We start from the raw sequence: 27,880 nt of genomic DNA, 5'->3' as shown, positions 1-27,880 counted from the left end.
GTGCCAAGCATAGTACACGTTGGATAATTATTTGTAAATTATTAGATAAATGAGACAATTTTTCAAACCTTAAAATTGTCCAACCTTGAAATTTATCATCTTGGAACTATATTGGCATTTTTAAAAAACATTACATTTTAAATGTAAGCTGCCTTTCATATATTAATCTATAGCCAGTATGCCACCTGTTTTTTTTTTTTTTTTTTCTCCAAATTGGTTTGTATGGGGATTTCCGGATTCACTCTTTTGGCCCTTTCTCATGCCTAAAGTAAGTTTTCACAAGTAACATTTTGGCATTGAGAAAGAATCTGTGGCTGGAGAAATTTTTTTCCTCATTTAAAACTAACATACCTAAATGGGAATTGAAACCATGAAACCATGAAACATGGTTTCAATTGAAACCATGACCTCTGTTTTTATGAGAACAGACTTCTTCCATAATTAAAAAAAAAAAAAAGCATCTCAGCTAGGCAGTATTAGAATGTGCTATTTTTCAGGAAATGGAAGTAGTCACATTATATGGAGCTTGGCATTAATGAAAACTACATTATGCGTACATTTATGGACGTGGCATAAATTAGGTGAAGGCATCTGTCAAAACTCAAAGTGTTTTCCAGAGAGAAGGCAAGCAGTACATATTCATATATATGTATATAGATATAAACACGCACATATTCACATACAAATAATTATAAGATGTGACCTTAATGTACTATGTCTGTTTCCCAAAGATGTGAAGATATCGCCCATTACTTCATGCTTGTGAGGATCTCTTATTTTTCAGCCTCCATATTCCATTTATTCATATATTAATTCATTCAACAAACACTTCTTGTCTTCATGGGCCAGGCATACAGTGGTGTTCCTATGTATATGGTCTCATTCTTCCCTTGCCTCGCTACAGACTACTCTCAACTCAGAAGGCAGAGTGAGCCTTTAAATACATCAGCCAACTCCTGCCTCTGCTCCAAACCCTGCAATGACTTGGTTTCAGATATCTGCATGGCTAACACCTTCATCTTCTTCACTTTGATCAAATTTCATCTTCTCTCTGAGGCCCACCTTGATTCTATTTCTTATTGCAATCAGCTGCAACACACACAGCCTGACACTCCTTATCCTCCTTAAATTGCTCTGATTTTTTTTTTTTTTTTTTTTTTTTTTTTGCGGTACGCGGGCCTCTCACTGTCGTGGCCTCTCCCGTGGCGGAGCACAAGCTCCGGACGCGCAGGCTCAGCGGCCATGGCTCACGGGCCCAGCTGCTCCGCGGCATGTGGGATCTTCCCGGACCGGAGCACGAACCCGTGTCCCCTGCATCGGCAGGCGGACTCTCAACCACTGCGCCACCAGGGAAGCCCCTGCTCTGATTTTTTTCTTTCTTCAAAAGCATTTTTATCTTTGAACATGTATTTCCTCATTCATTATGTTTATCATAGGAGCACCTCCACTCCACAACCAGGACATAAGTTCCTTGAGGGCAGGGACCTTTATCTGTTTTGTTCAGCGATGAATCACAAGGACCTAGAATAATGTCTGGCATACGTTAGGTGCTCAACACATGTTTGTTGCATGGGTGAATTCATAAATAGAGCTTGCATGTTAAATACCAAAAGTTTAAAGAGGGACATAAGACGCATCAAGAAGAAAAGTAAATTAGCATCAGCAGATAGACAGAATTCGCAGTGGACACTTACAGACGGGATGGCCAGTAAGGGCTGCACTGTGGAGGTGTCTTCTGGGCTGAGGAGTTACAGTGACAAGAGGCCTGTGTGCTCGTGCAGCCAGGAGAGCACCCAGGGAGGCAAATGGCAAGCACCCAGACTGCAATGGGCATAAGCTTCTTATCGAGGACTCGAAGGAAGACTATCATAGTGAATGCACACATGAGGAACAGAGAAAAGGGATGAGGTTTGAGAGACAAAGAGGGTCCTGGTGATAGTTTACATTTCAATATGATCTTCTGAAAACGATCACATAGTCAATACATGTGAAAATGTATGGCTGAAAAGAAGGATGATTTATCTCTAAATTTTTCCTAAGTTATGCTTCAAACTTCCTCATTTTACAGAATATTCAAGTCACTTCAGTTCACATTATGTCTATTTGTGCTTTGGCAGAAACAAGGCAAGTTTCAGAGAACTGTCAAAGATTATTTTAGGTGGCAGGAAGTGGCATGCGTGTGTGCTTTTGAAATCAAGTCACATAGGTGACTGTGCTGTTCCGTTATTTGCACCAGCTTGCGTTGTGGCTGCGTTTGAATGCTGACTCTTCCTGTCTGCTCAGAGGCTTTGCTTTGAAGGAGAGAAGGGCTCCAGGTGGCTGCTTCTGTGGACTCTGTTTGAGGCTGCAGCATCCCAGTCATACATAACCTTCACATTTACGTAAGCCAGCTGTTGACCCAAGTTTTGCTTAGCCTGAACTTCCTCTTTTTTTTTTTAAAAAAAACTGAACTCCTGACATGTGATTTCTAGTAAAGAATGATACTGCTTCAACACTTACTTTCTCACCACATTAAATAACTTGCTGTGTCAAAGGGAGGAAGCATGCAGAGGCTGATGCGACATGCAGTTCTTCAGAATCACCACTTTCTTACCACTTTGGACTTTCATTGCCATATCCCTGCCCTGCCAGGGTTGACTTTCCTTTCTTTTTTCTCTTTCTTTTGGCCGCACTGCGCAGCATGCAGGATCTTAGTTCCCCGACCAGGAATTAAACCCACGCCCCCTGCAGTGGAAGCATGGAGTCTTAACCTTAACCACTGGACCTCCAGGGAAGTCCCTTGACTTTCTTTTCTGATTATTTTTTTTTCCCCTAATGATATTAACTACTAGAGAACAACCTTGATTGAATAAATGAGAAGTTTCCCACTACTGAAAATTTTTACACTCACAGGCACTTCAATTCTACCCAGGCTTTTTAGTTGTAATAGTTTACGAAATTATATTAAGGTTCAACAATGAAATGGAGCTTTTAACGCTATTGGTAACTATTAAGAAAGCAGATTAGGAAAAGCATGGATCTTAAAAAACCTGTAAGAGAAATCAGGGTTGTGTGTGTTGGGGGGAATGATGAATTTAAAATAACAATAGTGAATTTAAAATAGTAATTTAAAATTTTTTAATAAGTTAGTTTCATGCTTTCTATACAAGAGTTAATTACAATACTATGTTGCTTCATACTCCACCCCCCACCAATTATAGAAGAAAGCCACTAGAATCTTGGTAAGTAGAGTTATCATGTCAATTTCTTTAACCTGTGAAAGTTTTAAAAGCCTCCTCACTCTTCCCAGTGTTTCAATGCTGGCGCCCCTGGCGCTGCCTAGACATGCACTTCCTACCTGTAGTCTAAACTTCCTCTAAGCCATCAGAATGATCTTCAAAGACACAGTTTTGACCATGTCAGTGAAAAATAGACTTTATATTGTACATGACATGTGAAAGGAAGAAAATGAGCAAAACTGGTTTAGTCAGCAAGAGGATACTGCATTCTTTTTTGGAAAGTGCTTTGCCCACTGATTTAATCAGAAGAGAACCTTTCCCTTCTCTTTTCCTTCTCCTTCCTCTTCTGCTTCCCCCTCCCTTTCCTTGTCCTTCTCCCCCCATCTCTTTCCCTCCCTCTTCCCCTTTCTCCATCTCTGTCCCTCCTCCTTAATCCTCTGTCCATAAAAGGGAAGGTTTTCTCTGCTCAGTGGGCAGTATAACTAACCAAGAACTGTGCACTGTTTTGTCATATGACTTTCAATAATTCTTTTTTTTTTTTTTTTTTTTTTTTGCGGTACGCGGGCCTCTCACTGTTGTGGCCTCTTGCGTTTCGGAGCACAGGCTCCGGACGCGCAGGCTCAGCGGCCATGGCTCACGGGCCCAGCCGCTCCGCGGCATGTGGGATCTTCCCGGACCGGGGCACGAACCTGCGTCTCCTGCATCGGCAGGCAGACTCTCAACCACTGCGCCACCAGGGAAGCCCTCAATAATTCTTTCATAAAGGAAGCACATACATTCTTTCCTGTCTGGGAAAATGTAACAAAAATAGGTAATTGATGTATTTGGATATATTCTGTTAAAATTGTAACATTTAATAAGTAAAAAATGATGTTCATTAATTCAAACAATTTTCTAGTTCATGAACTACAAATCTTTTTTCTCCTGTAGCTATATCAGCCATGTCAATGAACAATTACTAATTAATTGTTAATTACTAATTAAGGGCCAACTATATACATATTACTCATGTATTATTTCTTTTTAGGCCCTCCTAAAAAGAAGGCACTTTTATATATAATATATATATATATATTATATATATAAAGTAATACATGTTAAAGTCTTAGCTTTCAAGGAAATTACACTCTGGTGCAGGAAATAAAGCATAAACTTTTTAAAAGTTATAAAACAATGCAAGAGATAAATAATTGAATACAACAATACAGTAATATTACAAGACAGGAACTGATGATAAATTGCAAATAAGTGGCCGAGATGGCAGGTACAGAAAAGAGAGTGGTTCCGGTGGGCTGAGGTGACTTGGGGACACTTCACAGAGCAAGACACATGTAGAGAATATTTACGTTCTGGAGAGGAAGAGAGAAAGAGGCAGTGGGTTCCACATAAGAGGGATGCCATGAGCTGAAACTTAGAAGTAGCAAAGCACCAGGTGTGTTTCAAGAAAGGACAATGAATAGACCTATGTGGCTTGAGTGAAAGATTTGGAAAAATCATATGGGAAAAAAGATGGGTAAAGATTATGGAGGGCCTTGAATGTCTTATTTAGGTCATCCAAATGTCTCTGTGAAATTGTTATAGGGGGATCCTTTAGTCAAAATTTGTCAAAAGAATGTGATTGATTTCATGACATAGAGATCATGTGAAAAGAAGAGATTCAAACCAGAGATCCTTAGCATATGAATAAACAACAAAATCTCTCAGCCACTGGTATTCTTGGAATGACTCTGGCCATAACTGAGGATGAAGAAGTAGGTATCTAGTTTTCGTTGAGCTCATATTTTGTCCTATAGGTAGAGGCAAGTGTTTGGAAAATTTTAACCAGGAGAGTGACATGATCAAATTTTGTTAGCATATCACTGTGACGCCTATAAGGATAAATTAGAAAGCGATAAGCTTAGCAACAGTGAAATAATGGGCTAATGAGGTAGTCCTTGGAAGAGGTGGTGATGGTCTGATGTTCAGACCATAGCAGTAAGGATGGCAAGTAGAGAGCAGAATTAGAGAGAGACTTAGGACTTGGGATCAAATGGACTTGGTGATAGAGTAAACACATATGCGGGTTGGTGCATAGAGGGCACTGGGAGATGGAGGAAGTTGTGGAGTGGGTGCTTCCTAGGGTGGCTCCCAGGACACTGGTTTGTGCTGCTGTCCTATGATACAACTTCGTGTTTCACTGACTTTAGTTTGGGAGTATGTTCAAACTTGCATTTCATCTCTATTCCCCCTAATGTTGCCCCATCCAGTAGATGATTGCAACTTTCTCCTTGAAGGCCTATCACCAGTCCCCTTTTCTACTCTAGACTATACAAGTGATAGAGTCGTTTTTCTCAAAAACAAATATGATTTTCACTCTTCTAAAACTTCTCAATTGGCATTTTCTATCTCTTGATCAAAGTCCAAGCCACTTACCCTGGCCTATAAGGCCCTTCACAAAGCCCCACAACTCACCCTTACAAACCCTTCATATTACATTTACCCAACTAACACCTTTTGCTCTAGTTCCACTTAAGGTCTCATTTCTTTTACATATTGTGGTCTTAACTGCCTCGTGGCTCTTCCCACTGCTGCCCTTGTGACAGCACTGCCTCCATACTTAGCTCTATTATCATCTCTTTAGAAGAAGCCCTTAAATTTCCCAGGCAGAATAAGGTACTACACTGTATCTGCAACCAAAGCACTTTGAATATGTACTAACTTATGGTCTGTTATAATTTTAATTCATGTAATAAGAAAAGTAATAAAAGAAAAGTAATGATAATAATAACTAATATTTATTGTTATTCCCTGACAGTAACTTGATAAAGCATTTACGCCTATTAAGCCATTTACTAAAAAGGTCAGTGGTTGAAGAAACTGAGGTACAGAGAGGTTTGCTCCAGAGGAAATAAGTAGAGAATGGCAAAGCTACTGTTTGAACCCAAGTTTGTCTGATTCCAATGGTGGCACTCCCAGCCACTATACCCAGTGTCTTCTTTTGTGATAGAGTTCCTCAGGGCTGGAAGCATAGCTCATTTTGTAATCCCATCTCTAGTACACATTCAATGATGTTTTGTTGAACTATTAAAGAATAAATGAATGCATGCTGGGGAAATTGATAAAACAATTAAAGGTGGAGTCTTAATAGCTGACAAAAGCTTTATGTGTTTCCTTTCCCAGCTAACAGTTACATTTAGGAGTAGCTTTTCATGCCTACAAAGGAATGATTAATGTGGGGGTTTCACATACTCTGGGCAGATATGGGAGGAAGATGTTTGTAGCTATCCAGGCCTTTCCTGGCACATTCACATCACCCTTTCTGTCAGAAAGGCTATTCCTATCTAGAAGAAAAAAAAAAAATTAGGAAATTTAAAAAAATCTGTTAGAATATTCTAGAAAGAATTTTGCTCAGAGTTGAGCAGGAAACTTGACAGGTCTTCATGACTGACAAAAACTTGTTGGGATTATAATTTATAAATGAAACAATAAAGAGAGAAGGTAGAAACTTATGCAAGTTCTAATAGTGTTGTGTATCTTTGATTTGTTGAATTGCTTTTAAAATCAATATGGTCTCCCACATAGCTGCATTTATACATCAAAAGCATCTGCTTTGGCCATAACTGCTTGGAATAGTGAGCAAAATTTTAAGCATATTCACCATAGTTAACACTGACAGAGTGCTTGGTAAATGCCAGGCGTGTTTGAAGTATTCTCTATGCATTATGTCATTTAATCTTCACTGCAACCCCACGTGGTATGTCTACTGCTTCACCCTTTGGTAGATTAAAAAATGAATCTGGAGACATTAATTTAGAAATTAGGTTTACCTATTCCAGACTGCTTTTGACAACTTTCCTTTACTGGTTCCATGTGTATTACATATATATTTCCTGAATTATCCAGACCTTGCTTACTTTATACCTGCACCCATCCCTAGGGCCCCTTCCTTCTATCTCTGCCAGCTCTTTAGATCATTTGGGGTGTCTTGAATTGATCTATCTGGTTTCCTGGGTTTCCTAAAGCTGTCTTCTTCTGTGACTGACTCCTTCAAAGGCTGAGAGATACTTAATCCCTTCCTCTTGACAAAGTCATAATCAAACTGAAGCCTTAAAAATAGTCATTTTCTAAGGAGCAATTGAAAAAATAATGAAGAAACAAAATGTAAGTTTGGCTGCAGTAAAAGGTGTACAGTTTTAGAGCTTCCCTGGTGGCGCAGTGGTTGAGAGTCCGCCTGCCGATGCAGGGGACACAGGTTTGTGGCCCGGTCCAGGAAGATCCCACATGCCACGGAGCGGCTGGGCCCGTGAGCCATGGCCACTGAGCCTGCGCATCCGGAGCCTGTGCTCCGCAACTGGAGAGGCCACAACAGTGAGAGGCCCGTGTACAGCAAAAAAAAAAAAAAAAGGTGTACAGTTTTAAAACTAAGAAAGATCTGAGCTAAAGAAAGATATGGATGGACATTTCTTCTGGGATTGGTAACAGCCTGATTTCACTTCCAAAAATCTTAATTCCTAGATTTATTTCCAAGTGAGACCACTCTGGGTCAGTTCTTCTTGCTCTAAACTCAGTTTTTACTTTTTTTTCCACAGTAGTCTTGCTTCTCCATGGGCTTATTCTGGTCTTTAGATCTTTCTATGTAGAAGCCCTTCCTTTTATTGTGTGGACCAAACCTACAGGAAGTCTGCACTGAGTGTGTAGTTAAAATAATGTCTGTGATGAAAACAATAACAGGATATTTATTAACTGATGCTGGTGTCTTTTAATCTCTATATATTTATTTTAAAAGGTGTGTGTGTGTGTATGTATGTAAATTTTCAGAGGCACACAAAAATAGAGGAACTATACAATGAACCTATGTGGACCCATCACTCATCATTTTTCTGCCATTCTTGTTTCATCTAATAGGGTTTTTTGTTTGTTTGAGTATTTTAAAGCAAATCACAGCTATTCTATAACTTTATTTGTAAATAATTCTATAAGTTTCTTTAAAAGGTAAGGACTTTTAAAACAAACAAACAACCACAAAACCATTGCAAAACCCAATAAAATTAGTAGTTATTACTTAATAGCGTCTACTACCCAGCCCTATATTCACCTACTGATTTACTTTTCTCTTTTTACAGTTAATTTGTTCAAAAACAACATCTAAAAATTGTCCACACATTGCATTTGGTTTGTGGGTCTCCTCCACCACTTGCTGAATTCTCAGTGTAGGTGGCGTCCTTTACAGACATCATCTTAATCTAGCCTCGTAGCGTACTTCAGAGGTAGGAACCATCATCTTTGTTTCACCAGTCTGAGACTTTCGCAAGAGCATTTAGATGGTTTGCCTCGATTTGTATAACCTCACAGGGACAGAGGCTGTGTGAGGACCCAGTATTCAAAGTCATTCTTCTCTCATGCTTTTCCACTTCCCCCATTCCTTGTGCAAGCTGGGTCTTTTGTTTCCTTATGTCTGCCACTTTTGTCACTATGTCATATAGCCTCACATATCGTTTGTCCCCCTTCAGTATGTTTGACAAATCTAGATCTTCCAGAGAGCCAGAGTGCTTGTACCTTTTGATGAAACTAATAGAGCAACCATATCCTCAGATGGTGGCTTCCTTTGTTATCTGGAATTTTTAGCTATTGAGGCAGATCTCTATCATCTTGGTTCTAAATGCATAGTCACTTCTAAACAGCCCAATAAGTTCCTCTGTTCTTTCCACATAGTGACATCAGCTCATAGCTCCTCATTTTCAGAGCAGAGATAATGGCCATCCCTTTAACATGATGAAGGCTCCAGCTTTCTCTGGCTTAGGTTGTGAGTTCACATTCCTTGCTTTTTTTGATGATCTATCACTCAGATGCCCTCAAAATGTTCTCTATGGTTTTAAAAGAACACAAATACTTTCCATGCATGTTTACAGTAAAAGAGAGTAAAAGATATGATTCCTGGCAAATAAAAGTCAATGCTCAGTCATGTTTTTCCTAAATTTTGGAATTGTAAGTGATTTTTTTTTTTAGGACAATAACATACCAGCTTTGAATAAAATAGATTCACATGTAAGGCAGTTATTTCATTTTTAATCCTTTTTAATCCATGATCTTCTGAGTAGATCTCAGATTGGTTTTTGCATGTTTTTATCTCTCTCTAACACTTGCAAAACTTCCCTGTTAACAAACAGGGAACAACTCTCAGGCTCAGAGATCTTGACTGGCAAGAGAATATAATAGAGTTTTGCTTTAACTGTGTTTTTAAGGTTTCCGTGTGTTTATACATGTTATATAGTATTTCCGCCTATGACTGAAATATGGTTTCTTTTAAAAATATAGCTGTGTAGGTAAAAAAGTAATTCTAAAGAAAAATGTTAAGTAATAGCAGCTATTATTTTGAGTACTTATTACATATGGTGCCCTGCTCTAAGTTACATGATATGGCTAAAGGTTTCCTTTAATGGCACTATGAAGCAGATACTATTATCATGGCCATTTTATGAATGAGGCAAGCAAGGCACAAACCTATAAAATCACAAGGTTAAAGGTAATGTGATTAAGAGTTGAGCTCTTTCCCTCCATCTAATACTGCTTCTAAGTCCAGAGCAGTGATGATGATATTTGTGAATGGTGAGCATAATGCAAGAGGTACTAGAATGGCCTAGGGAAAGACTTACCTCACATCCTTCACTTTATGTATGTTTTAACTTATAGGTTATAAATAAAGGATCCATAGTCTTATAAATGTTAGCTTAAATATTATATCTGCCACTTAGTGTGTATGTTTTTAGTCAAACTATTTTATCTCTCTAAACCTCAGTTTTCTAGGGAAACTTCCTACACTGTTGGTGGTAGTGTAAGTTGGTGCAGCCGCTATGAAAAACAGTATGGAGGTTCCTCAGAAAACTAAAAATAGAATTACCATATGATCCAGCAATCCCACTCCTGGGCATATAACCAGACAAAACTATAATTCAAAAAGATACATGCACTCTTTTGTTCATAGCAGCACTATTCACGATAGCAAAGACATGGAAACAATCTAAATGTTCATCGACAGATGAATGCATAAAGTAGATATGGTACATGTATACACTGGAATACTACTCAGCCATAAAAAAGATTGAAATAATGCCATTTGCAGCAACATGGATGCAACTAAAGGTGATCATACTAAGTGAAGTAACTCAGAGAGAGAAAGACAAATACCATATGATATCACTTATATGTGGAACCAAAAATATGACACAAAACAGAACCAGACTTATGGACATAGAGAACAGACCAGTGGTTGCCAAGGGGGATGGGGTTGGGAGAGGGTTGGATTGGGAGTTTGGGATTAGCAGGTGAAAACTATTATATATAGAATGGATAAACAACAAGATCCTACTATATAGCACTGGGAACTATATTCAACATTCTATGATAAACCATAATGGAAAAAAATATGAAAAAAGAATGTATATATTTATATATATATATGTATAACTGAGTCACTTGGCTGTACAGCAGAAATTAACACAACATTGTAAATCAACTATACTTCAATTTAAAAAAATAAACTTCAGTTTCCTCAGTTGTAAAGTAGGTATAACAACTACCTCACAAGGTTATAGATGTACTAGACTCTACCAAGATTATATATCTTCAGTTATTAGAATAATTACTGGTACATGGTAAGTAGTTAAAATAGCAGCTGATATCATTATCTGGAGGCAATAATATTTATGATTTAAGTCAGGGCTTTAGACAGACCTGGATTTCAGGATTAGTTCCATGTTACCTTGGAGAAGTTACATCTGTGAAATGGGGATGACAATTCTTCAGACTACTGTTAAGGGTTTGGAATGAAATAATACAGTTACACATTTAGCTCATTTGTTGGCATCCACCCTGCCTGGTATTCTCTGAGCTTCTTGGCTCTGTGGTTTGGTGTCTGACATTAATTTGGGGGAAACCCTCACTCATTATTGCTTCAAATACTTCCGTTTCTTTCTCTTCTTCTGGAATTCCTATTATCCATATGTTTTCATAGTTGTTTCACAGTTTTTTTATGTTGTGTTTTTCTCTTTGCTTTTCAGTTTTGGGGTTTCTGTTGAGATATCCTCAAGCTCAAATTCTTTCCTCAGCTATGTACATGTACTAATAATCCTTTTAAAGACAGTCTTCACGTCTCTTACAGTGCTTTTGATCTCTACTATATCTCTTTGGTTCTTTCTTAGAATTTCCATCTTTCTGCTTACATTGCACATCTGTTCTTGTATGCTGTCCACTTTTTCCACTAGAGCTCTTAGCGTATTAATGATAGTTTTAAAAAATTCTTATCTGATAATTCTAACATCCTTGCTATATCTGAGACTGGTTTTGATACTTGCTCTGTCTCTTCAAACTGTGTTTTTTGCCATTTGGTATGTCTTGTAATTGTTTTTCTTGATAGCTGAATGTGATGTACCGGGTAAAAGAAACTGCTGTAAATAGCCCTTCTGTGATGTGGTGGTAAGTGTGAAGGCAGGGAAGTGTTCTATAGGCCTGTAACTAGGTCTCAGTCTTCAGTGAGCCTGTGAACTTCAGTCTCCCTGATTCTCAGTCTCAGTCTCCTCCCCACCCCCAGCTTTGGAGGGACAGGATGGCTAGAGGGGCCTGAAGTTGGGTATTTCCCTTCCCCAGGTCAGTTAGGCTCTGATAAAACACCAAAAGATTAGGCTTTGGTTAAATAGCTTCTTCAGAGGGCAGGCCTGGCTCAGAACAGAGTGTTTGGGGATATTTCAGAATGCTTCCTCTCCCCTCTCCCTGCAGGAAGCACAACGGGATTTCTTTCAGGTGTTCACTATGAGAACTCAATTGAACTCCTGGAGGTAAAATTCACAAAAGTGTGGAAACTCCCCCCCATGACGGGGTCCCCCTGGAGTTTACAACTCTTGGACTTATCTGTACTGAGCCTCTAGCAATTTATCAATTTTGGTTCAGGTTTCCTTACCCTGGCCCTAGTTTCCATGGTGGTTTGTGCTTGTGGGTTTCTGCTCTGGTAAGTTGGGATTCTCTGTATCTGCCTGTCAGTCTCTTCGAATTTGGCACAGAGGTTTGCCCTGTGACCTTACTTCTCTGATAGATTTAAAGAGAGTTGTTGATTTTTCAGTTTGTTCTGCTTTTTTACTCTTTAGGACAGAGTGGCAACTTTTAACCTCTCACACGTTAGTCTGGAAACCGAAAGTCTAGCCCACTTCTTCATGCCAGTATGTCCTCACCCAACACTGATGTAAGTTCTTATTTGATTTGTATTATGTTGGACCCATAACTGAAGCACAGAGTTTTTATGCTGACATTAATCTTTTGTATCAGATTACTTCTTTGATCAATATTCTAATGTATTTACAATGTAAAACCACTAAGAATCTTATAGGAGTCATACATTATAAATTTGAGACTCTACAATTTATTATTATGATTCAATAAATGAACTCAAGCAAATGTCAACTATTACTTAGTTGAAGAGGTCTCTATATGAAATAAATACAGAGCAGAGTAAGCAGTGAAAACTGATACTTGGTTGGCTATGGTATTGTGAAGTCTGGTAAAATCTGTGGTAAAGATACATGGAAATATACTAATTATGCACATTCCCTTGGTTTATTATTCATACCACTCTCACTTCTATATCTTCTAACTACAAAATAAATGACCTATTTATCAGAAAAATCTACAATAAGTGCGTGGAGGTGGGAGGAGTATGGGGGTTAAGGCTGGATGGAAGAGTTGTTGCCACACGATATTAGAGTAATCACCTGTGAAAATCTCTTCATGGATAAGTGCCTTAGGCAGATGATAAAAATGCTAATGCCAGCATCACATTTTTTTGTTGTTGGATGTGTTACAATGACATTTAGCTGTAAGGTTGGGAAGCATCCATGTTAGGTGGTGCTTCAAGTATCAGAAAGTTCTTAGCATGTTACCTTACACAAAAACTGGTTCTTCAGTAGAGACTCCAAGAGCCAGTAGGCAGGTAGAAATTAAAGAAGAAAACTCTACCACTTGTTATTTCTATATCCATCAAATAGCAATAGTATATTCTTGTAGGTGCCCCTGAAATTAGTGACCACCCAAGTTACAATTTAAAATAGGATATTGCCATTGATCTGTCGATGGACATTTAGGTTGCTTGCATGTCTTGGCTATCGTAAACAGTGCTGCAGTGAACATTGGGGTGCATGTATCTTTTAAAATTATAATTTTCTACAAATATATGCCCAAATGGAATATTACTTAGCCATAATAAAGAATGAAATAATGCCATTTGCAGCAACATGAATGGCCCTAGAGATTATCATACTAAGTGAAGTAAGCCAGACAGAGAAAGACAAATATCATATGATATCGCTTATATGTGGAATTAAAAAAAATACAAATGAACTTATTTTATAAAACAGAAATAGACCCACAAACATAAAAAACAAACTTATAGTTACCAAAGGGAAAGGTCGGGGGAGGGATAAATTAGGAGGTTGGGATTAACATATACACATTACTATATATAAAATATATTAACAACAAGGACCTATCGTATAGCACAGGGAACTCTTCTCTCTCCCACTCTCTCTCTCTCTCTCTCTCTATATATATATGTATATATATATATATATATATATATAAAACTGAATAACTGTGCTGTACACCTGAAATTAACACCATATTGTAAATCAACTATATTTCAGTAAAAGAAAAAAAGAGATAGGATATTGCTCTAGGTGTCAAGAATATCATTGTTTCCCACTATCCATTGGGAAACAATGATATCACACATATTATGAAGCGCAGAATGGGAAACCACTGCCCTGGTGGTGCAGTGGTTAAGAATCTGCCTGTCAACGCGGGGGACATGGGTTTGAGCCCTGGTCCAGGAAGATTCCACATGCCATGGAGCAACTAAGCCCATGTGCCACAGCTACCGAGCCTGCACTCTAGAGCCTGTGAGCCACAACTACTGAGCCTGCGTTCCACAACTACTGAAGACCACATACCTAGAGCCTGTGCTCCACAACAAGAGAAGCCACCACAATGTGAAGCCCACACACCGCAACTAAAAGTAGCTCCTGCTTAAGGTAAACAGAGAAAAGCCCGCACACAGCAACGAAGACCCAATGCAGCCAAAAATAAATAAATAAATTTACTAAAAAAAAAAAAAACCAAACAAAAAACCTTCCTTCATTCTATCACACTTTACCATACAACTTACATACCAAGAGGGCTTAGGGTGGCCAGTAATGGAGAATTGCTTTGCTTGGGAGAAAAGTAGGAGAGATCATGGGCTCCATATAGAGTAGGTCAGAACGGTATCACTACTGGAAGGATCCAGCAGAACAGTGCTGGGACTGCAGGAGAACAAACCTGTGGTGACCACTGATGTGGAACAACTGTGCTTATGTGCTACCTTGGGAGCAAAAGTGTGGTATGGGTAGAAACCAACATGGTGCACTACATGGTAGTGCACATGATAGACTCCATGATAGACACAGGAAGGAAACTGTTGTGCCCACAAAAAGACCGTGGATGGCTGCATTTCCTGGCTGAGCATTGTGGTGTACCTGGTAGAACATGTGGATACCAAGAGAGTAAAGCCCATAGGACTGCCAGAAATACCTGGAGAGGACTTTGCCAGAGTTGGAGTTCCTGCGTGAGGAGGAATGCACCAGAACTAGGTCATCTGTATGACACCTATGGGGCAATTTATAAATCAGAAATTATTTTTATTACTGTATCTCTATAGCATCGGGACTAAAGTGAAATCAGAATTTCACTTTGGTCCTGACATGATATTGAAAATCTTCATAACTTCTTGGATAAATATATTTCTTTCATTCTTCCATGCATTTGCTGGGATACCTTTGGAATGCAAGTTGATAATTGATGTAATTCCTACTTGATTGTGCTTTTCTAAGTGGAGCTACCCTACTTCGCTATCAGAAACACCTGTGTTATAAATGTGGCCTTATCTGAGACCAATTCTATCAAAGTGTGGGCTTACTTTTTTGCCTTTTTCTCAAGATTCATTTTTATGAATACTAAGCTTTGAGAATACTGCCTTATTTTCTCAGTGAGTAGAAGACCAAACTCCTTGGTGGGAGTGGTAGCCAAGGGTGAGGTAGAGATCTTGCAAAGAGTAGTAAAGAGTTGCAATGGCTTCTGTAGGGAATGGTGGAAGAAATCTCCAGAGATACATAAAAATATTGCTGAGCAGCCCTGGTGCCCAGCTGAAACTATAGACTTTAAATTTGTGGTGATAATAATCTTCATAATTGTCCACAGAGAGTCCTTGAAGTTATCAGGAATTGATTGAGGGTATGGTGTGGCAACCCTGTGGTAAATAGAAGTGCTGATATAAAAGAAAACACAGAAAATGATACAATAGGTTCTACCAGTGGCATGACTGTAAGAGGTGCTAAAATGATTAAAGAAGACAATTTACATCATACAAATAAACTTTATTTAAGACTTCATGAAGTGGACAGTCTCCTTTCAGAGAACTACAAAATGGGGCGGAAGTCAAGAAACTTTCATAAGGTAAAGAAAAAGAACAAGGATGAGACAAATAGAAAATATCTGATTGGCTGGGGTCACATAGTCACTCTTGTTGGGGGTGAGAAGGCCCAGAGCTGGCTTGGCCTTTGGGGACTGGCTGACTGGATACACTGCCTTTCTGGTCAAGCAGAGCATTTACAGGGACATGAATGTTTGCTGATGTGGCACCCTGGAAAGGAGCTTTGTTTCAGTAGAGGCACAGCGTTGTGGTGAAAGGGGCCATGACACTCAGAGCTCTGGTTGACCTCTAGGTCAACTGCTTGTCCACCGCTCTGTGCTCAGGTCCACACTGTGATTCTAAAGTAGCAGGGGAAATGCAGCTCTTGGACATCATGGAACTGGTGGAACCAGGGAAAGTGAAAGTGCTGGGGTCTGAGGAATATTTTGAGCAGTTCCTGTTTCCAGTCATCAGCAAGATGCAGGAGACTATTGTGTCTTGCACCGGAGTGCACAGGAGAGCATATAGGCAGAATAGGAGCAAGTTGTAAGAGATGGACCATATATTCATCCAAATAAAAACCCAGGTGGAAGCCTTGGAGAAAAGCACTCTGAGTCATCTTCAGAATCCAGATGATGGAATTGAGGGCAGATTGACCGAAAGGTGTGAAAAGGTAGAGGAGAAGGCGAAGGAAACTGCAAAGATAGCAGAGATAGATGTTGGCTGACCTAGTCCAGTGGATAAAGAAAAGCAATTGTCTTGAAAGAGGGTCACCCGTTTATAGATAATGGATTCTGGTCAAGCAATGGAGATTGGCTGACAACCTAAAGAAGCTGAAGCAAGAGAGTCTTTTTTCTCTTTTTCTCTCTGTTTATACACTGTCCTCACTTACACTAAGGTTCTGCTATGGTCTGTGGTTAATGACCTCAATATGAGTTGTAAGTGTCAAAAATTTTTGTTTGGGGAAGTAACTTTTATTTGGGAAATGCCCTTACATATGAGAATTAGTGCCTAAGCCTCTTGCAGTGGTAAGAGAAGCTGCAAGCTTCTTGTAAGGAATATTGTAATCACATTTGTTCCTGGGCTTTGCGTTATTTCTAAATTTTGAGGTACTTTGCTCTTTCTCGTGTGACCAGATAGCTCCCTGGAATGTTGGGTCTGTGTGTGTGGCTCATGAGACTCACAGATGGAGTTCTCTAGCTCTGGAGGTGCCAAAGGAGCTGCATTATTATTGGAAGATGATTTCATGCAGCAACTGCTAAAGAAGCTGAACAGGGGACCAGACTCCTACTGGGAGTGTGAATGGGGCTGACTTGGCTAAGACTGATGAATCAGAAGAAGGGGTGGAGGATGGTATTGTCTGTATTTTGGGACTTTAGTTTCTGTGTGAGACCAAAAAAGGAAAGATGTATTTTGTTGAAAATTTATATTTTGTGTGACACACTATCTGATATAATCTGTCTGGCCAGTTTGTTTGGATAGCCTAACTCAGCTTTTTTGACAAGGAAACTAGAATAGGAAATGAGATCTTGGTATTCTGTACAAGTTGATGTTATACTCTGATACATTTCAGGGGATTCTGGGCATAAAATGAAAGAGATACTTGCAAAGGCCCTTGAGGGGCTGGAGAAGGAAAGTGAGAACTATCTGCAATGGACACTAACCTGGACTGGGAACAGGTATCTTCAGGGTTCCATAAATTGTCCAGCTATAAATTCCTTTGAGTAGCAGACCTGACAGTTATTTGAGATCAAAACTTTACAATGAGGAAAAAAATTATGATGTTAATAAAATTATTTATTTGATTGAAAATAAAAGGATATAAAAATTACTGAAAGTCTAATTGGGGAGGGAAAACAAACATATGCGAATAAGGATATATGAATGGCATTGATGACAACACAAGACAACATTTAGTTAAGAGATAAATTGAGTGGCAGTGCATAAATTCACAAATAAGAAACCAGGGACTAGTGTAGTTGATAAAAGAGGTGGAATTTGACCAATGGCTTTGTAAATATGGTAGGATTTGAAGGAGGAGATCATTCAAGTCAAGAGAAGGTATCATATAAACAGTTTTTACTATCCTATGTGTATATGTCAATACCATGTAAAGCATGGTGAAGAATTAATATAGGAACAAGATACCTTATTGGCCCTCAAAGAGATGGCAGTCTAACAAGTACAGCCAAGACTGATCATGGCTGGTTCTTGGAGTGGTGTAAAGATACAATGAAAGGAAACTTTAAGATGTGCCATGGAAAACAATGTTGGGTAAAATAAAGGTTGTGCCCAAGTCCAATTTATTGGGTTGCACACAAAAGATCAAGGTGGTACATGTATGATCTGAACTAAAAAATGGTTTGCTTAGTTTTAAGAATTCAATAACAGGGTTGTACTTAAGAAGGATGGAAAGAATAGTCAGTAATTGAAGGAGTCTTAAAAAACAGTGACCTGTAAACTTCAAGACACATACCCCTTCCAGGTATTTGATTCCAACCTTTTAAAAACACTTCTAAGTCAATGAGATCTCTGTTGTGCTTTGCAGCATAAATAAGACATATCTGTACATATCCGAGTTATTTATACTGATGCCCTTGAAAGACTTATAGTGAAAGAAAAACTGCCACATAAGCCCCACTACACCCTTTTACAAGGTATATGTATATTACTGAGAACTTGAGAGCCAGGTTTAAATTTGCCAGACAATCTTCCTGAGCAGTAACATGTTGACAGTGACATTTTAGAAACTGCATTAAGCAAAATAAAATATACAATATTAACATAAAATCAGGTTACCTGAGAGGAATAACAAAAATTCCTTTAGCAAATAGTATATCCTGAGAAGATGCAACAGAATAGCACTTTTTGATTGGAAGAAGGGAAGAGAGGAAAGTAGGGAAAAGTTAAAGCCAGTCCTGCCAATGAAGGCATCCAAGGAAACACATGTAGATACAGAATCTGTGGGAGGGGACACTCCAGGACAAACAGAGGCTTCCCTGTTTGGCTTGGAGCTGACCCTGAGTACCAGTGAAATTTAAAAGGTGGTATGCAAGGCAAAAATAGTGCACAGAAAAAAACCATGGGGGAAAAAAAAAGAAAAGGGAAGGGAAGGAATAGGAAGGGGGCACTGAAAATCCCTGAATAACGAGGCTATATGGGAGACCAGCACAGTGCCTGGAAGTGTAAAAGAGCCCAAGATTTCCTGTGCATCCACAATCCACTGCTTCTGTGGTTGGGCACCAGATAAAGAATGTGGCTTGAATTTTCCCGTATGTGAAAAAATACATAAACACTAGAATCACTCTCAGTGCATCAAGGTGCTATGAGACATCTGCGAAGAAAGAATGACTGAGGGGGTAAATTGTTTACACAAAGAAAAGAAAAAATCCAATGTGCACCTCTTGTCCTAGACTCAGTTCAGGTCATATGCCTGTTGATGGGAATGATAGAATCTGCTGCACTATTTAAATTGGCATTTCTCAATTTTTTGAGAGGATTAAGTACATAGTTCATATCTCAAAAATTCTATTCACTTATTTTACAGTGCTACAGTATCAATATACTTAAATTTACATTGTTCTTATGTTGATTCTTAACCTCCTCCCATTAAAACTTCTTAATGTAAGTTTTTAAAAAATTATATAAATTTCAGGTGTACATTATAATTCAACATGTGTATACACTACACAGTGATCACCACTACAAGTCTTGTTACCATCCATCACCATACAGTTTACCCTGTTCACCCATTTCACTAACCCTCCAACCCCCTTCTTCTATGGAAACCACAATTCTGATATCTGTATCTATGAGTTTGTTTTGGGTTTATTTTATTTGTTCCTTTGTTTTGTTTTTTGAGATTAGACATATGAATGAAATCATGTGGTATTTGTCTTTCTCTGCCTGAATTATTTCACTTAGCGTAATACCTTCAAGGTCCATCCATGTTGACACAAATGGCAGGATTTCATTCTTTTTTATGGCTGAGTAATATTTCATTGTGTATATATATACCACACCTTCTTTATCCATTCATCCATCAGTAGACACTTATGCTGTTTCTATGCTGCAATGAACATAGGGGTGCATCCATCTTTTCTATTTAGTGTTTTTGTGTTCTTTGGATAAATATCAAGAAGTGGAAATATGGTAGTTCTATTCTTAATTTTCTGAGGAACCTCCATACTGTTTTCCATAATGGCTGCACCAATTTACAGTCCCATAACAATTAGGGTTCTCTTTTCTCTGTATCCTCTCTAACATTTGTTATTTCTTCTCTTTTCAATAATAGCCATTCTGATGGGTGTGAGGTAACATCTCATTGTCATTTTGATTTGCATTTCCCTAAAAATGTTGAACATCTTTTCATGTGCCTGTTAGCCATCTCTGTCTTTGTAATACTGTCTGTTCAGATTCTCTGCCCATTTTTCAAATCATTTGTTTGCTTGTTATTGAGTTGTATGAGTTTTTTAAATGTATGTTAGATATTAACACCTTATTAGATATATGATTTGCAAATATCTTCTCCAATTCAGTAGGTTGCCTTTTCATTTTGATGATGCTTTCCTGCACGTTGCAGAAGTTTTTTAGTTTATATAGTCCCATTTGTTTATTTTTTCTTTTGTTTCCTTTGTCTTTGGGTCAGAGCCACAAAAACATAAATAAGAATGATGTCAGGGAGGTTACTGCCTATGTTTTTCTCTAGGATTATTATGGTTTCAGGTCTTACATTCAAGTCTTTAATCTATTTTTAGCTCAATTTTGTGTATGATGTAAGATAGTGGTCTAGTTTCTTTCTTTCTTGTTTTTTTTGCATGTGGCTGTCCAGTTTTATCAACACCGTTTATTGAATACACTATCCTTTCACCATTGTATGTTCTTTGCTCCTTTGTCATAAATTAATTGTCCATATTTATGTGGGTTTATTTCTAGGCTCTCAATTCTGTTTCATTTATCTGTGTGTCTGTTTTTATGGCCATACTATACTCTTTTGATTAGCTTTGTAGTATAGTTTGAAATCAGGGAGCATGACACCTCCAGCTTTGCTCTTTTTTTTCAAGATTGTTTTGGCTATTTGAAATCTTTTGAGGTTCCATACAGTTTTTGGTATTATTTGTTCCAGTTCTGTAAAATGTGCCATTGGAATTTTGATAGAGATTGCACTGAATCTGTATATTGCTTTGAATTGTATGGACATTTTAATAATATTAATTGTTCCAATCCATGGACATGGAATATCTTTCCCTTTATTTGTGTCTTCAATTTCTTTCATCAGTGTTTAATAATTTTCAATATACAGGTCTTTCACCTTGGTTAAATTTATCCCTAGATATTTTATTCTTTTTGATGCAATTGTAAACAGGATTTTTTTTCTAATTTCTCTTTCTGATAGTTTGTTATTAATGTACAGAAATGCCACACATTTCTGTATATTGATTTAGTATTCTGCAACTTTTCTGAATTCATTTATTAGTTCTCATGGTTTTTTGGTGGAATCTTTTGGGTTTTCTATATACAGCATCATATCATCTTCAAATATGATAGTTTTAGTTCTTCCTTTTTTGGTTTGGATGTCTTTTATTTCTTTTTCTTGACTAATTGCTATGGTTAGGACTACAATAATAAGTTGAATAACAGTGGTGATCATGAGCATTCTTGTATTATTCCTGTTCTTCAAGGAAAAGCTTTCAACTTTTCACCAGTGAGTATGATGTTAGCTGTGGGTTTGTCATATATGGCTTTTATTATGTTGAGGTATGTTACCTCTATACCTACTTTGTTAAGAGTTTTTTTTTATCATAAATGGATGCTGAATTTTGTCAAATGCTTTTTCCACATCTATTGAAATGATCAAATGATTTCTATCCTTCATTTGTTAATGTGATTCTTCACATTAATTAATTTGTGGCTATCAATTCATTGAATCATCCTTGCATTCCTGGAATAAATCCCACTTGGTTGTGGTATATGATTATTTTAATAAATTGTTGGATTCAATTTGATAATATTTTGTTGAGGATTTTTGCATCTATATTCATCAAGGGATTTGGTCTGGATTTTGTGTGTGTGTGTGTGTGTGTGTGTGTGTGTGTGTGTGTGTGTGTGTGAGTGTGGTGTCCTTGACTGGTTTTGATATCAGAGTAATGCTGGCTTTGTAAAACAAGTTTGGGAGTGTTCCCAACTCTTCAATTTTTTGATAGAGCTTGAGAAGGATAGGTATTAAATCTTCTTGAATATTTGGTAGAATTCATCTGTGCAGCCATCTGGTCCTGGACTTTTGTTCGTTGGGAACTTTTTGATTACTGCTTCAATCTCCTTGCTTGTAATTTGTCTATTGAGATTTATTTCTTCATAATTCATCCCTGAGAGATTGTATGTTTCTAGGAATTTATCCATTTCTTCCAGATTGCCCATTTTTGGTCATATATTTGTTTAGAATAGTCTCTTGTGATCTGTTTTATTACTGTGGTATCAGTTGTAACTTATCTTTCATTACTGAATTCACTTATTTGAGTGCTCTCTCTTTTTTTCTTGGTTAGTCTAGTTAAAGATGTGTTGATTTTGTTTATCTTTCAAAAAAACAGCTCTTAGTTTCATTGATTGTTTCTATTTTTTTTCTCTATTTCATTTTTTTCTGCATTGATGTTTATTATTTCCTTCTTTCTACTAATTTCCTTACTTCTACTTGTTTATTCTTCTTTTACTAGTTCCTTTAGGTATAAAGTTAAATTGTTTATTTGGGATTTTTCTTGTTCTGGAAGTAGGCCTGCATTTCTAAGAATTTCCCTCTTAGAACCACTTTTGCTGGTGGTTTTCCATAGATTTTAGCATGTCTTATTTCTTCTTTGATTTTCTAATAATCCATTGTTTGTTTGGTAGCATGTTGTTTAATCTTTACATTTTTGTGGGTTTTCCAGTTTCTTTCTTGTAGTTGATTTCCAGTTTTATGCCATTGTGGTCAGAGAAGATGCTTTGATAATATTTCAGTCTTCTTGAATTTATCAAGACTTGTTTTGTGGCCTAGCATATGATCTATCCTGGAGATTGTTCCATGTGCACTTGAAAAGAATGTGTATGCCGCTGCTCTTGGATAGAATGTTCTGTGTATATCTAGTAAGTTCATCTGGTCTAATGTGTCATTTAAGTCCAATATTTCCTTATTGATTTTCTATCTGGATAATTTATCCATTGTTGTAAGTGAGGTGTTAAAATCCCCTAGTATTGTTGTATTGCTTAAATTTCTCACTTTAAGTCCATTATTATTTGTTTTATATATTTTGGTGCTTCTCTGTAGGGTACATATATATTTATAAATGTTACATCTTCTTACTGGATTGATCCTGTTATCATTATGTAATGCCCTTCTTTGTCTTTTATTACAGTCTTTGTTTTAAAGTCTATTTTGTCTGATATGGCTATAGTTACTCCACTTTCTTTTCATTTCAATTTGCATGGAATATCTTTTTCTGCTCCTTCATTTTCTGTCTGTGTGTCCTTTCTTCTGAAATGAGTCTTTCATAGGCAGTGTATAGATGGGTCTTTTTTTTTTTAATCCATTCTGCCACTCTATATTTTTTGATTGGAACATTAGGTCTATTTGTATTTAAAGTAATTATTGATAGGTATGTACTTATTGCCATTTTGTTAATTGTTTTCTGGCTATTTTTATAGGTTTTTTTTTTTTGTTCTTATCTTTCTCTCTTCCCTTGTGTTTTGGTAGTTTTCTTTAGTTTTTTGTTTAGATTTCTTTCTCATTTTCTTTTGTGTATTCACTACTTTTTCTTTTTCCTGTGGTTATTGTGAGGATCACATAGAACATTCAATGTAAATAGTACCCTGTTTTAAGTTAGTACCTACTTAAATCTGAACACATTCCAAATCTTTATCTTTTACTTCCCACCCCCATTTTCTATTTTTGATGACACATTTTACATCTTTTTATTTTATGTACTCCTTAACTAATTATTGTAATTTTAATTTTCTACCTTTGTCTTTTACCCTTCATACTTGCTTTACAAGTGATTGATCCACTACCCCTATTATATATTTACCTTTTCCAATGAGATTTTTACTTTTGTATGTTTTCTTACTATTAATTAGTGCCATTTCTTTTCAGCTTAAGGAAGTCCCTTTAATATTTGTTGCAGGGCTGGTTTACTGGTGATGGACTTTAGCTTTTGCTTATCTGGAAACTATTGATGTTTCCTTCAACTTTGAATGCTAAGCTTGCTGGATAGAGAATTATTGGTTGGAAAAAAATTTTTTTCAGCACTTTGAATATATCATGCCTTTCCCTTCAGACCTGTAAAATTTCTGCTGAAAAGTCTGCTGATAGACTTATGGGGGGTTATTTTGCATGTAACAAGTTGTTTTTCTCTTGCTACTTTTAGGATTCTCTCTTTATCCTTAACTTTTACCATTTTAATTGTAATATGTTTTGGTGTATGTCTCTTTGGGTTCATCTTATTTGTAAATCTCTGAGCTTCTTGGACCTTGATGTCTCTTTTCTTACTAAGATTAGGGACGTTTTCAGCCACTGTTTCTTTAAAGAATTCTTCTGGCTCTTTCTCTCTTCCTTCTCTTTCTGGGACCCTGATAATGTGAAAGTTATTCCATTTAATGTTTTCCTAAAGGTATATTTACTTTTTAAAATTCCTTTTCTTTCTCTTTTTTTTTTCTTTTTTTTTCATTTTGCTGCTCAGTCTTGGTTTTCTATTGCTTTGTGTTCCAGGTCAGTGATTTGTTCTTCTACCTTATCCAGTCTGCTGTTGAATCCCTTAAGTGTATTTTTAAGTTCAATTATAACTTATGTTTAGTATTTTATTATATTTTCTGTCTCTGTTGAAGTTCTCACTGTGTTCATCCATTCTTCTCCCAAGTTTGGTGAGCATCTTTATGGCAATTATGCAGAACCCTTTATTAAGGCAGTTGGTGAATTCACTGAGGGGAGGGGACAGAAACAGAAAGGGCCTGAGATAGGAAGCAGTAATTCAGCACAATCAGGAGGAAGACAGTCAGCAAAGGGAAAAGAGAGGGAAGAGGAAGAGCAGGGCAGGCCATGGAACCCAAGGGAAGGAGTAAAATGCTCTGTGGAAGTCGGAGAAGATGTAGACTGAGAATCAGTTGCTGTAAGTAGTATTTAGGAGGGCTCTAGAAAGATTGGAAAGAATATATATATATATATATATCTTAATCACTTTGCAGTACAGTAGAAATGAACACAACATTGTAAATCAACTATACTTCAATAAAATAATTTTTTTTAAATGAGGCTATATAACCTCTAAAGCAAGGGCTTAAGGAGTGAGTTGATAGTGATGGACTTAAGGCATCAGATTTACAATAGGCATGAAAAGATTTTATGGTAAAAGGATGGGGAGAGATAGCTTGAGAGCTTGAAACAGCAGCAGAAGCAAGGCAAGGGGAGGCTTGAGAGTGCCTGTGGGAAGAATGGAAAGAACCTGATGAGGAGGTTAAGGAACAGGTGCGAAGGGAAATTATTAGATGAAAAACACTGTGGGGATGGCACCCAGCAAACATGGAGGAGTGAGATTCTGTAAGAAAGTGATTTTGAAATGAAAACGAGGTTATGAGAACTCTGGTCAAATGGCTTTGGGGAAAGTTAGGAGAGACTGACACTGGCCGAGTGAAACAGAATAAGAGTGAGATTGGGCTTAAGGATGGTAGGAAAGTATTATGTCATTGCTCTGGAAAATTTTAAATTGAATTCAAGAAACAGAGTTTTTAATGGATTTGTAAGCTGCTAAAGGCTTAAATTGTGTACAAAGCTTAGAGCTTGTCGATCACATTCAGTATCATTTCATAACCCTGGGCATCCCTGTAGTTGACTGCAATGTGAGTAAGACAGAATTGGAGACTGACAAATTGAGAACATTGAAAGCTAAAAAGGACAACAGATTTTAAGGTGGATACAAGACCATTATTGACCTACACAGCTGATCATTAGGGCAGTATGGGTACAGAGGCAGAGATGATGGAATGACTGCGGGCATCAAAGGACTTGCTGTATTAGTGATGGGGCAAGAAACATATTAAGCAGGAACAAAGGAACAGAAGCTGTGGAAGTTTAGGGGGTAGTGGTGAGCAGTAATATTGAGCAGCCGAAGCCATGGAAGTGGAATAGTTCTAGCTAATGATGAAACATAAGGATTGGCCATGTAAGTCAGTTTTTAATATGGAGACACCACACAGGTCGGTGATGTTGACAAGATTAAGAAATCATGTGGTCAGAGGTATGACTGACTATCAACAGGGTTGCTGTTGCTGCTGCCTGCCAATGGCAGGAGACAGTTGATGTGGATAGAGAGAGGAAAGCCTACCCATGTAGCATGGACAATAAAAATGAATATACTGCAAGAGGGAAGCAGAATGTTGGTTTGAAAGTGTCAATGGAGGGGAAGGATGTGTTGGCTCCATTTCCTGAGTAGCTTTCAAAGAAAAGTGGCATGATTTATAGTGTAAAAGCAGATGCAATTTATGTGAGTAGGTAGATGGAAAGAACAGAGTAAAAGGTGGCAGACATAGAATTCTTTTCTGACACCAAACCAGGGAAACTGGAGCAGAGTTTTGCATGAGTGGGAGAAAATCACTGATGCAAGTTAGGGCTGATGTGTGCAAGGAGAGAGAAGGGCTTGAGGGGTTTGCTGAGAGCGATGGATTTGAGCTACACAATAAAATAAATAACAACCAAACAACAGAAAATTGGAATCTTGAGTTTAGGTGGTAGCCAGGAGTCACAGGGTAAGGGAAGGGGTATGCTGAACTTACAGGATATATTCAGAGATGTGTGTAGTTCTAAATAGTCCAGAAGCCAGGGGGAAATGTTGGTGAAATGGACCTTCTACAGAATTGCTCTTTGTATATTGAATTTTGGTGAGTTTGTGTGTGTGTGTGTGTGTGTGTGTGTGTGTGTGTGTGTGTGTAGTTGGGGGGTTGGGGCATGAGGATTGCCTAGCTGCTGCTATAATTTATGCATCAGGTTAGTACAAATTAAGGGAAGTAGTTTTTGAATCTAAAAATGTCTTCTAATATAGTGCTACTCAAAGTGTGGTTGAGGACCTCAGCGTCAGCATCATCTGGGAACTTGTTAAAAATGCCAAGATTTGCCCCTATCCTAGTTTTACTTAATTAGACTATCTGGGGTGGGGGCCTAAACACCATTTTAATGAGCCCTACTGGATCTCAGGGAAGTTAAAATTTGAGAAGCATTTCTAACCCTTTGCAATAGGTGGTTCCCTCAGAAGAAGACCCCAGAAAGGGCAGGGATTCAAAGACTCTCAACTCTCCATCTGGCTGGTCCCAAATCTTTCTGCTTCTCAGAGGCCAAACCAGAGATTAAGTTTCCTGTGAACAGTTGGAGGGTTAGATGAGCACACCCTCCATGAAAGGGTCCTAACACTGAGTGTCCCACGTGTGCCTGGCAGAAGCCCTGTGGGACAACTTGCTCTACTGGCTGGCAGACGAGCTCTCAGAAGAAAACGCCCTGTGTCTCTTCTCATCCCTCCCCCTTCGCCACAGCACCATTCAGCTCATCAAACTGAAGAACCCTGATGATCTCACAGACCAGACCCACGACCTTCTTTGCTTTTGGAAAAGATCACTCCCAAATTCCACAGACAAACTTCGTCTTCTGGCTCGCCATCTCCGCAAGATCAGCAGGAGTGACCTTGCAGAAGAGCTCAAATTCAAGTGGGAAAATAAAGTGTTCACTGAACCCCAGCAGTGGTCTGATGTGGTGGAGTTCAGCCCCGTTGCTCTTTCTTTTGCCCTAGGAAAAGTGTCACAGTCGGTTTGAAGACCGTTTCTGTCAACATTTTACTAGCAGTTTCCAAGTAATGTTGTTTGAAGTGAATCTCTTTGATAGATGTGTTATTGAGACAAGTGAAGAAGCACTAATCAGACAATAAAAAGCATCTGTGGGTCTGAATTCTCATTCATGGTTCAGTGATACATGTTCTGCAGCCAAACTTAATAGCATTTGTAATAGAGTTTGCCCTGTGTGTATTTTAATAGCTGGGGTTGCTTTTTAAGTGTAAAGGAAAGGTATGGTATGCAGAATCCCTTTTTTTTTTATTGTTATCTACATAAAAGTAAACTAGTTACCCAGGACTCCAAGCAACTGATTCACATTATGTGTATACCATGGAGCCCACAGATAACAGTACAAAATAAA

At 37.9% G+C, this 27,880-nt stretch overlaps 1 protein-coding gene across 1 annotated transcript in view; it reads left to right on the top strand.

Moving 5' to 3' along the window:
- Positions 1-27,502, top strand: part of DTHD1 (death domain containing 1) — a 70,337-nt gene extending 42,835 nt beyond the window's left edge. Inside the window, 5 exon segments of the mRNA XM_060147049.1 lie at positions 12,335-12,429; positions 15,536-15,728; positions 15,998-16,230; positions 25,476-25,546; positions 27,132-27,502. Coding sequence (XP_060003032.1) covers positions 12,335-12,429; positions 15,536-15,728; positions 15,998-16,230; positions 25,476-25,546; positions 27,132-27,502 — 963 coding nt within the window.
- Positions 27,503-27,880: the final 378 nt, after the last annotated feature.

The sequence above is a fragment of the Lagenorhynchus albirostris genome, chromosome 4, assembly GCF_949774975.1.
Source record: "Lagenorhynchus albirostris chromosome 4, mLagAlb1.1, whole genome shotgun sequence".
NCBI lineage: Eukaryota > Metazoa > Chordata > Mammalia > Artiodactyla > Delphinidae > Lagenorhynchus > Lagenorhynchus albirostris.
The sequence above is the reverse complement of the archived record's forward strand: the minus strand, read 5'-3'. Positions and strand labels throughout refer to the sequence as shown.